The 14,386-nt window shown below is 25.9% G+C and overlaps 1 protein-coding gene across 1 annotated transcript; it reads right to left on the minus strand.

The window, feature by feature from the left end:
- Positions 1-10,905: 10,905 nt before the first annotated feature.
- Positions 10,906-12,331, minus strand: LOC105636472 (trans-resveratrol di-O-methyltransferase). The gene is made up of 2 exons (XM_089724612.1): positions 11,479-12,331; positions 10,906-11,395 (listed from the first exon to the last, which is right to left on the minus strand). The coding sequence occupies exons 1-2, from the start codon at positions 12,232-12,234 to the stop codon at positions 11,084-11,086; spliced, it is 1,068 nt and encodes a 355-aa protein (XP_089580738.1). The 5' UTR covers positions 12,235-12,331; the 3' UTR covers positions 10,906-11,083.
- Between the last annotated feature and the right edge of the window lie 2,055 nt (positions 12,332-14,386).

Below are 14,386 nucleotides of genomic sequence, written 5' to 3' on the forward strand. Positions count from 1 at the left end.
GGATTATTTGGTTATAATTTTAATAAATCAGTAATTTAATATCTATTCAGAGTGTCTTTTCAATAAAAACAAAATCTATTCAGAGTGAAATTAATAATTGAATTGGATTTCAGTTCATCCATTTTCGAATTGGTCTCAAGTCTCAACAAAAGTCCGCTCATTGGTTTTCAATCTCATAAGAATGGGCAATATAATCTGAAATTGTTAATTCTATTAAGGGAGCTGTCGTCTCAGCCTATGGTAGCACCATTATATATATATATATATATATATATATATATATATATATATATATATATATATATACTTGTCGTAATTTCGTGCTTTATGTGCTTTATTAATAAGTTGTTTGAATAATTATATTCTTGAATTATATTGCTATCTTGGAAAATTTTTGATATGTAACTTCTTATTCAACTGTTTTTTAGTAAAATGTTATAATAATAATAAATTAACCTCATCTTTATTCATATGATTATTTATTTAAGATTTTAAAATAAACATAACCATGTATATCTAAAAAAATTTCCTTAAAAAAAATCTATAATGTTGTGCAAAAATAAACAATAAAACCTGTATAAGATCATAAACTTTCTTATACAACAATAAAATCTAGGTATATATATATATGTATAGAGCAAGCATGTTTTCTTAAGAAATTGACATGTGACATAATTTTTCTGTAAGATTTCTACTTGGTATATTTTTTCAAAAAATGACATGTGGCATAATTTTTTAATTGGCGTCCACTTAGTATGTATTGCTATTAATTAATTGAATACAAAATCATAAATGTCAAGATGTAATAATCAATAATATATGTAACAATGACTTTGAAGTATATAATTCATTTGTCAATCAGTTATCAAAAAATTAAAAAGAATATTTTCTTTCGTATTATAAAATTAACATGCTAATTCTGATATCATAAAAAATTATAAAATTCATTTATGCCACTTATAAAATATAAATTTTTAATACAAATTCTATTAAAAATGGAAATCTCATTATTTCCTCTATTCCCACATTTTATATATATATATATATATATATATATATATATATATATAACCTTTAAAGCTGAAATGACACAAAACTAGAGTTTTTAAATGCTGATTTGTTTTTTTTTTCTTTTTGCTTTTTAATTTATTGTTTTAATATATAATTATTAATTATTATCATTTATCAATACAAAGTGAGGAATTTATATCTGTTTGTATTATTGATAATCGATTCACCGTAGCATTTGCCTTAAATTTGAATGAATAGTTCGTGAATAGAGCAAGCAAAAATAGTGTAATATAAAAATTGCTCATAAAAATAAATAATTCCTCCATTTTCTTTCTCTCTCCCTTTCTGGGAGATGAAGCCACCAAAAACCAGTAGCAATACAGCAGACAAAAAAGTAATGAAAGCTTCTTTCACAATCTAATAATCAAAGTTTTTGAAAACGCCACAATATTTATAGTTGCACCAAATTTGGTGATCTTCTTTGTTTACAAAAGCTACCTAAGCAATACTTTTCTTTTAATGAAAGAAATCCAATAATAAGATCTCTTTTCTTTTTTTGTATAATTAATTATTATATTTGTGAATTTGTTGCTTTCTATTAATTTCTCTCAAACCTTATTCGTTTTACAAATAATGTAAGATCTTTCAAGATTATTGGTTTAATTTTTATTTGATATTTGAGGTTTTTATTTATTTTATTTGCATGTATGCGTATGAATTGGATCTTTGGCATGGTTAATTTTGTTTGTCAACCTTTTTTTTTTAATCTTTTTATTTAGTTTTTTTTTCTAAAATTGAAATTTAGATTCCCAAATGTTAGTCAAATAATACGCCCTTGATATATTGATTCATACATGGTGCACTCAGATTTAGACTCAAAGAACAAATAATTGGTAAGTATTCCTTTTGCTTTATTATGGAGAGCGCTAGATCTATGGTTACAAATAAATATGAAATTTTTTTCTGAATTTCAAGACAAAACATAATGGAATTTAGACACTTTATTTCTTTTTTTTTTTTTTTTTATTGATTACTTAGGTGAGTATTGGAGAGTAATAAGAATAATAATAAAAATATTACAATCAGCGCATCGCGTTAGGCATGGCCGGTTCAGTGAACCGCCGGTTTCGCTTCACAGAACCGCCGGTTCGAGATGTTTAAAATTTTGAACCGGAACCGACCCTTGAACCTCCGGTTCCGGTTCCGGCACGGTTCAACACGGTTCCGGCGAACTGACGGTTCAAATTACGGTTCCGATTCGGTTCCGGCATTACGCAAATTTTTAAAAAAATAATAAAATTTTGATTCCGAATTCATGAATAAATAATAATTTTAAAATGTTTAAATTTTATTAACTAAATGAATTATTATAAATTTTAAAAGAAAAACATCTATTAACTAACGTAGAACTATTATTACATTAAATTTACAAATTTTGCTAATTTACTAATATAAAAAACTATAAATGGAATATAAAATTAATGGAATGAGTTGGAAATTATTATTTTCAAATACTAAGAAAATTATTTAAAAAATCAAATGAAGTAAATTTATAAATGGAAAAATTTGAGATTAGAGAAAGAATTTGGAATTGGATGTAAGAAAATAAAAAATAAATAATAGATAATTCCAATATTAAGGAAAATAAAGCAATAGAAAAAGTAATGAACTATGGAAATTTGAGAGAATTTTGATTGAGAATAAGAGAAGAGTTAGGATATAATTGATTGTGAAATAAAAAATCATCAACTCATCATATTTATACATGTGTCTCATTTATTAGTTTTCCAAATTGTCCCTTATATAATTTAGTAAATTACAGTAAATAAATAAATAAATGATTAAAATGAATTAAATTTATTTACCAAAAAATAAATAAAAAACACCTATCATATCAAAAACTATCCGTTACACTCTTTTTTTGTACACTTAAAAGTATTTTTTTTTTATATAAATCAACTATTCATGTACCATTTTTTATATAAATTAAATCAAAAAATGTGTATTTTTTTCACAACTTTTTATAACTTATGTACCATTTTACTTCTCTTCACCATAAATCAAATCAACTACAATCAAATCAATTGATATAATTTTTTTTTATAAAAATTTTAAGCTATAATTTTTTGTGTATCCGGTTCGAACCGGACCAGAACCGCCGGTTCACCGCCAGTTCTGGGCCGGTTCCGGTTCATATTTTAACATCCACATGATTCTTAACCGGCTCTTGAACCGCCGGTTTCGGTTCAAAATTATGAACCGCCGGTTTCGGTCCAGTTCCGGTTCGTCTACAGTACGGTTCGGTTCCGGTTTAAACCAAACCGGTGGCCATGCCTACATCGCGCATGTACATGACTAGTATATATATATATATATATATATATATATATATATATATATATAAAGCAGGCAGATTTTCTCCTAATGCCGTCATGTAAGATTCCAAATTGATTACATGTGTAATCTCTTAATTGTTTATCTATTTATTTGAAAATAAATTAATTTATGAATATTTATTGATTGAATTAAATTGCTTTAAATGTAATTGATTAATATGACATTAGAGAATTAATAGCATATTAAGTAACAGTTTATATAAATTTTAATAATATATAATTTATGAATTTTAATGATATGGACAGTTATTATTTTGTATTAAAAATTAAAAATTATTTTTTATTAAATTAAATTATGTTAAATATAATTGATTGATTATAGTGTTAGAGAATTAATAACATGACACTATAAGAAAATATAATTTTACTGACAAAAAATACCGACAAATTTGTCGGTATTTATCAATAAAACACCATTAAAATACCGACTAATTTCAAGTTATTAAAATTAAAATTATTTGAAAATATTATGACAAAACTTTATAGCTAATTAATATGTCGGTATTTTATGTGCCAAAAAAATTACGCCATCATTTAAAGATTATTTACCGATAAATATAGTGATAAAAATTTTTTCTTGATTTGCCGACGATATTTTTTTTACCGTCAAAATAGTAACAAAACTTTTTTATCGTAATTTTGAGATGAAAATAATTTTAGGGTAAAATACTATCGCGCCAATTCCCTATTTCCCCTCCTTTTCACTCTTTTCTCTTGTCCCGATTTTTCCAAACTACAACCTAGAGCCAAGGGAAGAAATTTTGCTCACCATTACCGTCGTACCTCAGCTGCCTCCGCTAAGACGCCGATGAGTTGAGCTTGGGGTTATTTTTCTCCTCTCGTTAATTTTACAAGTATGTTACTTCTCATTTTTCTCCTCTCGCCGACGTGTGTTTTCATTTTTTGTTTTGGCTATTGCTTTTTGATTCTCGCCGATGTTTGTTAGCAGCTAGGGGTCATTATCTTTTTGATGGCTTTTTAAAGATTTTTGATTTTAAGGATAAAAAAAGCTTATTGGATTAACATACTCTGTTCATTTAATGTGTTTGACTCTTAAGATTAAAAGTAATTTTTCTTTTCTTTCCTTTTTTTCTTTCAAGTATTCTCTGTTTTCACTTTTGAAAGGTTGCTTTGGTTTTAGTTAGTTTCTTATAGAGGTTACCTATTCCTTGAGTTTTCTTGGACTAATGATGGTCATGGCCATCATGCTCTGAGATTTCGTGATGTTAATGGAATGAGTAGAAAAAGTGCATTATATAAGTTAATAATATGCAGTGAAAATGAAAATGTGGCTACACTATTTCTTAGTTCAATATAAATAATCTTTTTGTTAGTCAAAACCAACTTGTGTTAAGTCTAAGAATTTTGATATAATTTACTCTGTTTCACTTTTTAATTAATTATATTATATATATTCCATCCCATCCTCATCAAATGAATTGAATGGTTAATTTCCCTTGTAGTTTATACCGTTTTGTTTCAATTTAGGTTCCATCTCATCAGATCATTCCCCCTTTCTGCAAATTTTATTTGTAATTCTCTTTACAATATAGGTAAAATTCTGCATGATATGTATGTTAAAAAACAGGAGTTTATGCCATTTTTTTTTTTTTTTTCTGATGCTTTAAATTTGCTTAGCCTTTTGGGATTGAAAACTGTGATTTATGTATTGTGGTTACTAAAAATTATTTGAATACTGTGGTTACTGATAATTTACTAAAAATTATTTAGCTTGTACTCTAAAACCACTTGCTCAAACACCTCTACTTCAAACATGTTTAATTTCAGTTTTGAAGGACTATGTCATTTTCTTAACTTCAGAATATCTGTACCTTTTTGGTGCCAACATTCCATGGCTCTTTAAAAAGATTAGTGGTTTGATGGGCTTTGGTTTTCTTTTTCCAACAGAAAACAAAATTATTTGATATGAACCTTCTTTTGAGGTAGCAAACTGCAATTATTATTAGAATTGCAATTCCAGCAATTGAAACAACTGCAGATATCAAAATGGATAAATAAATAAATTATTGGTAACTAACAAGAATATTACACCATCTAAACATTGTCAATTGATAATATGCTTCATAGGAGGAAATTACAGGTCTAAGTTTCCAAATTGTGAACAATGAAGAACTCAATTATGAAAAAGAAAAGACCTTTTACTTGTGCATGTAAAAAAGCCAACTGTGTTCCTTGCTATTAATCATAAATTGGTCTTTTTTTCTTTTTCAAATAATTTCTGCATGTTGAAAAGTATACAGGATGTCTTTTTGTTTGTTGTCTTGGAATCTTACTCTTCTTATTTTTCATATTTTTCCATTATGCCTCATCACACTAATTTGGCAACATAATATATGTGATCCATAATTGAAATATTTTAGGGAGTGAAATAATTTTCTAATTGCTAGTTTTTTTCTTTCTTTCTTATGCTAATTTAAAGATTTAACTCAATGATAGTCATAGGTTTCTTTTGAGTCTACAACTTATAAGCTTACATGCTTTCTAATAACAGGCTCATCTTGATGACGTCAAAGAAGAGGCTCATCCAAAATTTAGGCTTATTACAATAATTAATTTGTTAGGCTTATTACAAACACCTTGAATGAGGACCTTAATGGGGATCTAAATTATCTCAAATGCACAAAAAGAAGACTGCACTTGAGTTTAAAATATACCAGTTGGACCATTGCATCTAGGCAAGTATATTTTAATTAATATAATTCTCCATTTTAATCATTGCCAAGCTGTACTTATTTGTAGTTATATATATATATATATATATATATATATATATATATATATATATATATATATATATATATATATATATATTTAATGAATTTGTAGTTTTATATCATTATATTTGTATTGAGATCATTATATTACTTGCAGTCTATCTTAATTAGATGTTTTTTTTATACTTGATATTATCTTCATTAGAGAGATTGGTGTAGCAGCAGTCTCACACACAGATTCATTAGCATCTTCAGCTGCAGCCGATATAGACCTCCACAGCTCCTCCATCTGATTCCACTTCATCTAATGCTCCTTGACTAAATGTTAAGAGATTTGTTTTTTTTTTTGTTCCTTTATATTCGTAATTTTAATACTGTAAGGAACTTGTTTGCTGAATTAAATTGCGAAATATTATAAACATTTTGAAGGTGTATTATGATATATAATGCTGAATTGGATTGATAATTACAAGTTTTGATGGTATATTAAAACAGGTTAATTATGCAAATTTAGGAAAAACTTTTTAATTTTTTATGAAATTAGCGACAAAATAGAGCTAAATTAGCGACAAAATAAATTTATTTTAATAAAATACACATTAAATTTAATGATAAAATAGCATCAATTTACCTACAAAATAGCGACAAAATTAATGATAAAATTCAGTATAATACTGATAAAATTTGTCTACTTTTTAGCAAACAATCGCCGACAAAAATAACTAAATTAGTGGCAAAGTTTCTGTTGCTAATTTACCTACAAAATCTGTTTTGTCGCTAAAACAATAGTGACAAGTATTTTACCAACAAAATCTTCTTGTTGCTATTTTGATGGTAATCTCAAATAATGTCAAAATATAAGGAATTAGCGACAAAATTTTTAATTATTTAAAATAAATTATGGATTCAGGAATTTTATAGCAAGTTAATTATATTTCACATTAATTCTAAAATAAATCAAATTAATGAATTTTACCACCTTTCATTTTATTTTTTTTAATGATAAAATAGCTCCAATTTACCGACAAAATAGCGTCAATTTACCGATAAAATAGCGACAAAATTTATTCCAATTAAGTTTTGTCTACTTTTTAGCATACAAGTGCCGAAAAAAATAACTAATTTAGCAACAAAAATCTTGTCACTAATTTACCTACAAAATTTTTTGTCGCTATTTTGATAGTAATCCCAAATTAGCATCAAAATATAAGATTAGCGATAATTTTTAATTATTTAAAACAAATTATGTATTCAAGGATTTTATAGCGAGTTGATTATTTTTTATATTAATTCTAAAATAAATCAAATTAATGAATTTTATCATTTGTCATTTTACTTCTTTTTTTATTTATCAAATTAATAAATCAAAGTTGGTTGTTTTTGAACCTCATGATAAGTCTAACTCTACATTAAATAGGAAACCTAATAATCAATAAAAATTAAATTACCATTATTTTTTCAACCTAGAGAATCAATCCATAAATTTAGTCATGGTATATATATTAACTTAAAAATTTATATGTAAATAAAAAACTTTAATCCCATTTTGGAATGATATAATTGCATATAAAGTTTTGTATTTAAATATATTAACTAAATAGTTTATATTTAAATAGAAAAACTAATAATCAATCAAAATTAAATTACTTTTATTTTTTTTAAATAAGAGAATCAATTCATACTAACTAAAGAATTTATATTTAAATAATTCAAAATTATATTTATATTAAATTAACTTTATTAATTGTTGGTATTCAAACTTCTATTTGTTCAAATGCTTCAAACTTAAGTTAGGTATTACCTAAAAACTGTTAATTAAGGAAATAAATAAATATGCCAAAAAAAATAAACGCATCAAAGATATTATTACTATGGGTCTATATTTTCATACCTCTTGTAATTTGATTTTCACTTTGTTCTAATTTTTGTTTCACTTGTGTTGGAGAATATGAAGGATACAATATAAACTGGAGTCTACACAGCTAAAACAATTATTTTAATTGCTTTCTCTTTTATCGAAGCTCATATCATATATTGGTTAATTGTTATTTATTCATATAATTATCAAACCAATCTATCATTTTATATTTCATCCATAATTCGGTTCTTTTCAAACCTCATAATAAGTGCAATTCTACGTTGAATAGGAAAATTAATAATTAATCAAAATTAAATTACTTTTTATTTTATTTTTATATAATAAAGTGATCTCAAACTATAGTTCAACCCAATCCATAGATTTAATCATTTAGTCCCTAATTTATAAATGCAGATTCTTAAAACCCTAATAAGTGCCCAAATAGAAAATCAAGTCATCACTCAATCTCTAATCCCCTGCTCTTAACCCTAAATTCAATATTTATATACAACTACAAGGAAAAACAATAAAAAAAATTACTTTTACTGGGAGGTAAAATGAAAAAAAAGAAAAAAAAAAAAAGAGAAGATGATATGAATTGATAATGGTACTCACTTTAGTTATAGTGGCAGTGTTACTTACCCGGTGCATTAGAAAAGAAAATATATATGCATACACACAAATTCTTAAAACCCAAAAAATGATCCAAAATAAAAATATATAGTTCTAGTTTATTTTCAATTTCTTAATCATTATTTTCTTTCAAGTCAAACAAATTTAGGATATAAAAGAAAAATATCAAGAAAATTAAAAATGCTTAATCATCAAGATGCCATATTGCAAGGAGATATAAAGTTCTTATTAAATTAAAGTGATAGTAGTTAAAAATTAATTCAATAACGATAAATAAAATAAAAAATTATTATTAAAATAAAACTCTTTTCAGAACTCAACAAATAACAAGAAATAAAATTATACTAAAGAATTACTAATTTGAATTTCCAAAATCAACCCCTTCTTGAATTGGAAATGTTATAATTTAATGAAATTTAATGTTGATGGATAAAAAAAAAAAAAAATACTAATCCAAAGTCAATAAATGGATATTAAGATGCAAATCATGCTAGAATTCAGTATTGATTAGTTAATGAGTTTATTCAAATATTTAGTTTCTCTATTGTTCTAAATTGCAAATTTAAAATAAATAAATAAGTTAAATAATTAAACAAAAAAAAGATTACATAAAAAACATTACATCCTTTTCAAATATATCCTTAATTTTCCCTACAACCATACAGAAAAAAAATTCCACAATCATTTGCCCTTAAAATTTCTTCTTCAACTAAAAATAAAAATTATTATTAAGAATAAAACTCTTTTCAAAACTCACCTAACAAAAAAGTTTCAATGTATATAAAATGTTATATATCAATCAAATATTATATATTTTTAAACTGTATGTCTATCCCACACACATATGTTTATTTTACTTAAAATAAATTTTGAAAAATAAAAATTTATAAATTTGAAAGGCTTAATTGTGAATTCTATTTGAAAATTCATTTTTTAAAAAAATATATCAAATCAAATCATAAAAATATAAAGAAAAAATATTAATAAAAATAATATATATATATTTTTTGAATCTCTCATAAATAAAATATTATGTACATTATATTTAAAATTTTATTTTTTTAAAAAATATATCTAATCAAATCATACAAGTAAAAAAATTAATAAAAGAATATACTTTTTTATTTCTCTCTGAAATAAAATATTTTAAATTATAATTAAAATAGAATCAAATATATAAAAAATAAAATATAAAAATTTTCAAATGTCTCCGTATCATATATATTTATTAAAAAAATATAAAAAAGATAAAACTTAAAATTTTGAAATGCTTAAAAATGATAATAGTTACAAATTATTCAATAACAAAAAAGAAATAAAAATAAAAAATTATTATTAAGAATAAAGCTCTTTTTAAAATTTACCTAACATATATAGATATACAAATATATCAATAAAATATTATATATGTCATGACTAGAAAACATGGGCCGGACCGGCTTTTGGCAACGATATGTCACGACCTGAAACAAGGGACTCACTTGCGCTGAACCACACTCAGGCGACGATCTCCGGCGTTCGGTAAGCCTCCAGTAGAGGCAGTTGTCCAACAGCGACGGTGCAAGGGACTCACTTGCGCTGAACCACACTCAGGCGACGATCTCTGACGTTCGGCAAGCCTCCAGTAGAGGCAGTTGTCCAACAGCGACGGTGCGGCGACCACAGAGAGAGAAAGAAAAAAGACAGAGAGAGAGTACTATCACACGAGAAAGAAGAGGATCAGGTTTATAATCCTTTTATTTTTTGCGATAGCCATGATCGGTCGCAATTTCATTAGTAAACGGTCGTAGATTACCTAACGTGGCAAGTATTATATTTAGTTGGGATTTGTGACCAACAAAATTTGGTCGTGACTCCTACTACCCAAGAGGTCGCAACTCGGTCGCACAATACAAGGGGGAAAAACTCACATGTGAATTTTGCAACCAATTATTTCGCGGTCTTTGATCAGTCGCAAGAGGTTGCAAAGCGGTCGCCAATATGTTGCCTTCAAAATTTTCCACGGCAGTAAATATCATTCGTTAGTTATCACAAATCAGTTGCAATTTTGCGATCATTTCTTATCGGTCGCAAGTGGTGGTTGCAATATTAACAATGTTTTCCTCTACAATTTTGCATTTTTCAAATAAAGGAAAATAAATTTATTTTCTTTCTATCATTATTTTCCTTCATTATCCAAATAGAAGGGCGGAAAATAATAATGGAAAGAAAATTACCAATCTATCCTTATTTTGCTTCCTCTTCTTTTCAAACAGAATGATAGATCCCGAAGTACGAAGGATAGAGATCCTTTTTATTAAAAATACAAAAAAACTTCCATCAAACACATACATTGAAAAGTACAATTATTTATTTTGGGCTTATAAACTTTATTAAGGAGGCTGTTATGGCTATGACCACAGCCATTTTGGTTACAAACACAAAGCCCTAATAGTTAAGCAGGAAATTGGTCAAGGATAAACCTCAATGAGGGCTCTAGGACCAAGCACATAGTTAATTTTATATTTGATGAAACCAGCATCAAAGAAGAGCTTTGCCCACTCTTCTTCATTTCTCTGCTTGCCAGTGAGATATGCCATCTCTGCCATATCAAAAAAAAGCTCAGCTTCAATGCAATCATCATCTGAATTTTTGTTTCCCATCACCATGTCAATTATTATGACCTTGTTATTATTCTCTTGCTTGCCATTTCTTGTTATTGCCTCTTTGCAATTTTTCAGTATCTTCACACAATATTCGTCAGCCCAGTCGCACAATACCCACTGTTTATCAAATCAATTGCCTTAGCAAATTAAAGCGTAGCATCCCAAGTGATATAGTTAGAAAAATAAAAGAAATAGCATACCTTGATCAAAACTGCATCAGCAGGAGGAACAGCCTGAAACATGTCACCTGCTACAAAATTCAAATTCTTGGCGCCTTGAGAATCAACAACAGCAACAACATGTGGAAGATCCAAAATAGTACACTTTATACTGGGAAAAGCATTAGCAATAGACTTAGACATATTTCCAGTGCCACCTGCAACGTCCACCAAAGAATTCAACCCTTTAAATACCTCCTTACACTTTAGAGTCGTCACCTGACCAAGAAAAATACTATCACTGGCCGTAACTTCATTCACCATATTATTAGCCCTAATGTCATGCCCTGCATATTCATATAGTGATTTTCCAAAGGCAGTTACAAATGGTGTTTGATCATCGTTTTTCAGCCATCTGCTCAAACAATTAAATGGGTCCATCATAATTGGGTCAAGGAAAAGAGATATAAAAGGTATTGAACCGACAGAAGTGTCTTTTAGAAGAAAACGAGAGAATGGGGTAAGCAAATAGCCTTCTTCTTGCAAAGAAAAGAAACCAGAATGAACGAGAAATCGCATTAGACGGTAAACATGGTGAGTTTTAGCAGGGTTAACCTGTAAGGCAGAAACAAGATCAGAGAGAGGCATGGGCTGGTCATGGTTGTTAATAATATCAGGAATGCCTAGTTCAACTGCGCACTTGAGAGACATGGACTTTATGAATTGCAGAGTATGATTCCACATATGAGTTTGAGCTTTAAGTAGCTCATCTACGTTTTCTTCAGTGACCAAATCCATAAGACCACAGAGCTCTAACTAAGAAACTATACCTGCAGTTGAAACCTACACTTGATTGAATTGTTAACCCCTCTATCTATATATAGCAGTGGAACTTTTTTTTTTTGGGTAGAAATATAGAAATAGAGAACTTAATAATTTTATAGACTTGCTATTAATTGCATTGCTTTATGTGTGATTTAAGTAATTAGATTTAATTAATTGATTTTTCGGGTTTAAAATGCGAAAAATAATTGAAATACTCAATCATTGATTAACTTTTGTTATACTCAATGATTTATCTGCCAAATTTTGGCATTTATTTCAATAATAGTCACTTTAGCTATGATAACGTTATCCTTATCGCTTTTGCTAGATTCGATAAGGATGTGGCAGATAATAAATATATTTTTATTATTTATAAACTAATTTTACGCAGGTTAATTATATTCATTAATCATACTCATTCAATTTTTTATATACATTTTTATTTGAACATTTATTTCTTTAAAAAAATAATATATTCAATTAAATTATACAAACGTAAAGAAAAAAATATTATAAATAATATACTTCTTCCACTGCATTTTATTTGCATGGTTTGACAAAATACACATATTAAGAATTTAGTTAATAAAAATTATTTTGCCCTTTTTTACCCTTAACTCATTAAGATATTAATAAAAGACATTGATTTAATGAATCATCATAAAGATTATTATTAAAAAACTAATTATTTAAATAAACAAATTTAGAAACTTTGTAAATATTTTGGGATATCCCAATAAAGAATAACAAGCAGGAATAAATTTTTTTCTTTTTTTTATCTCTCCCCTTATAAAATTTTTAAAATTATAATAAAAATATAATCAAATATTTTAAAAAATAAAAAATAAAAATAATCAAATTTCTTATTATCATAAAAATAAATTTTAAAAAATAAAACTTAAAATTTAAAATGTTAAATTATCTATATATATTTATTTAAAAAATAATTTTAAAAAATTATATTCAATCATCTAATAAAATATCTTTTTTTTTTTGTTTGTTCTTTCTCCATATATGTATAGGAATTAGTTAATGAAGAATGTGTTTGGAAACAATTTTTTAAGTAGTTTATATTATTTTGACTATTCAAAATGCTAAACGTTATTTTTTATAGTGTTCATTAGTAACATATCATTTAAATTAATTTTAAAAGTTAAGGTAACATTTTACAAAAAATGAATTCATGTAATATTTAGTTTTTAGCTTTTATGAAAAGCTACTTAAATAGCTAACAACTAAAACCCTACTATAACAGTTAACAGCTACCAAAACAATTAATTTTGCCGAACAGACTCTAAATATAAACTCTTTTTGAAGGAAAAAGTGATATTTAAGTAGCCATTTTTGTATATAAACATAGAGTACAACTAAGCAAAGTATGGGTTCTTTTAATGATCTAAAAATATTACTGTTTTGTTTTTTTATTTTTTCACGTTCAGAAATATCCTCATTTAAACTAAAATATTATAATTAATTTGATATATAGGTGAACCCATATGCTAGATATTGATAAATCTTTTCCCTAAATTGTAGTACCACTTATCTTAATAAAATAAAATAATATATATAAATAAACAAAAGACTTTTTGGAAAAAATATTGATAGTATTGATGTTACACAACTAATATTGATTCATTATGTTTGATTTTAATTGCGTTTAAGTTTTGACTACCAAGAATCTGTTACTTTTAATATTGATAATATTTGTTGCTTTTGACTATCAAGAATTATTACATCAAGCTTTGCTAATTTGGAATTATTGAGTTTGCAATCGTGTCTTTTTCTTGCGGTAAGTATAATTTTAACTTTCTATATTTACAAATTAATAGAATAATTTTTATTTATATTTATTAAATATGTTCTAGAAACTATAGGAAGTTTAATCTAATTCTAAATAGGAAATTAGTAAAAATTTAAGTATAAATTTTATTGGATAAAATAGTAAATTATATTATATTTATATGGTAAGAATATAAAATTTAAGAATTTTAATTTTATTGGTCAAAAAAAATAAAAATAATTTACTTTGAATAAATAAATTCATTAGTTCGAAAAAAATAGGGAATAAACATTATCGACTTTTGTGAATATATTTTATATTAGTTAATTGAAATTTCTATTCTCT

The sequence above is a fragment of the Jatropha curcas genome, chromosome 8 (assembly GCF_041381405.1).
Source record: "Jatropha curcas cultivar XTBG-Jc1 chromosome 8, XTBG_Jcur_1.0, whole genome shotgun sequence".
NCBI lineage: Eukaryota > Viridiplantae > Streptophyta > Magnoliopsida > Malpighiales > Euphorbiaceae > Jatropha > Jatropha curcas.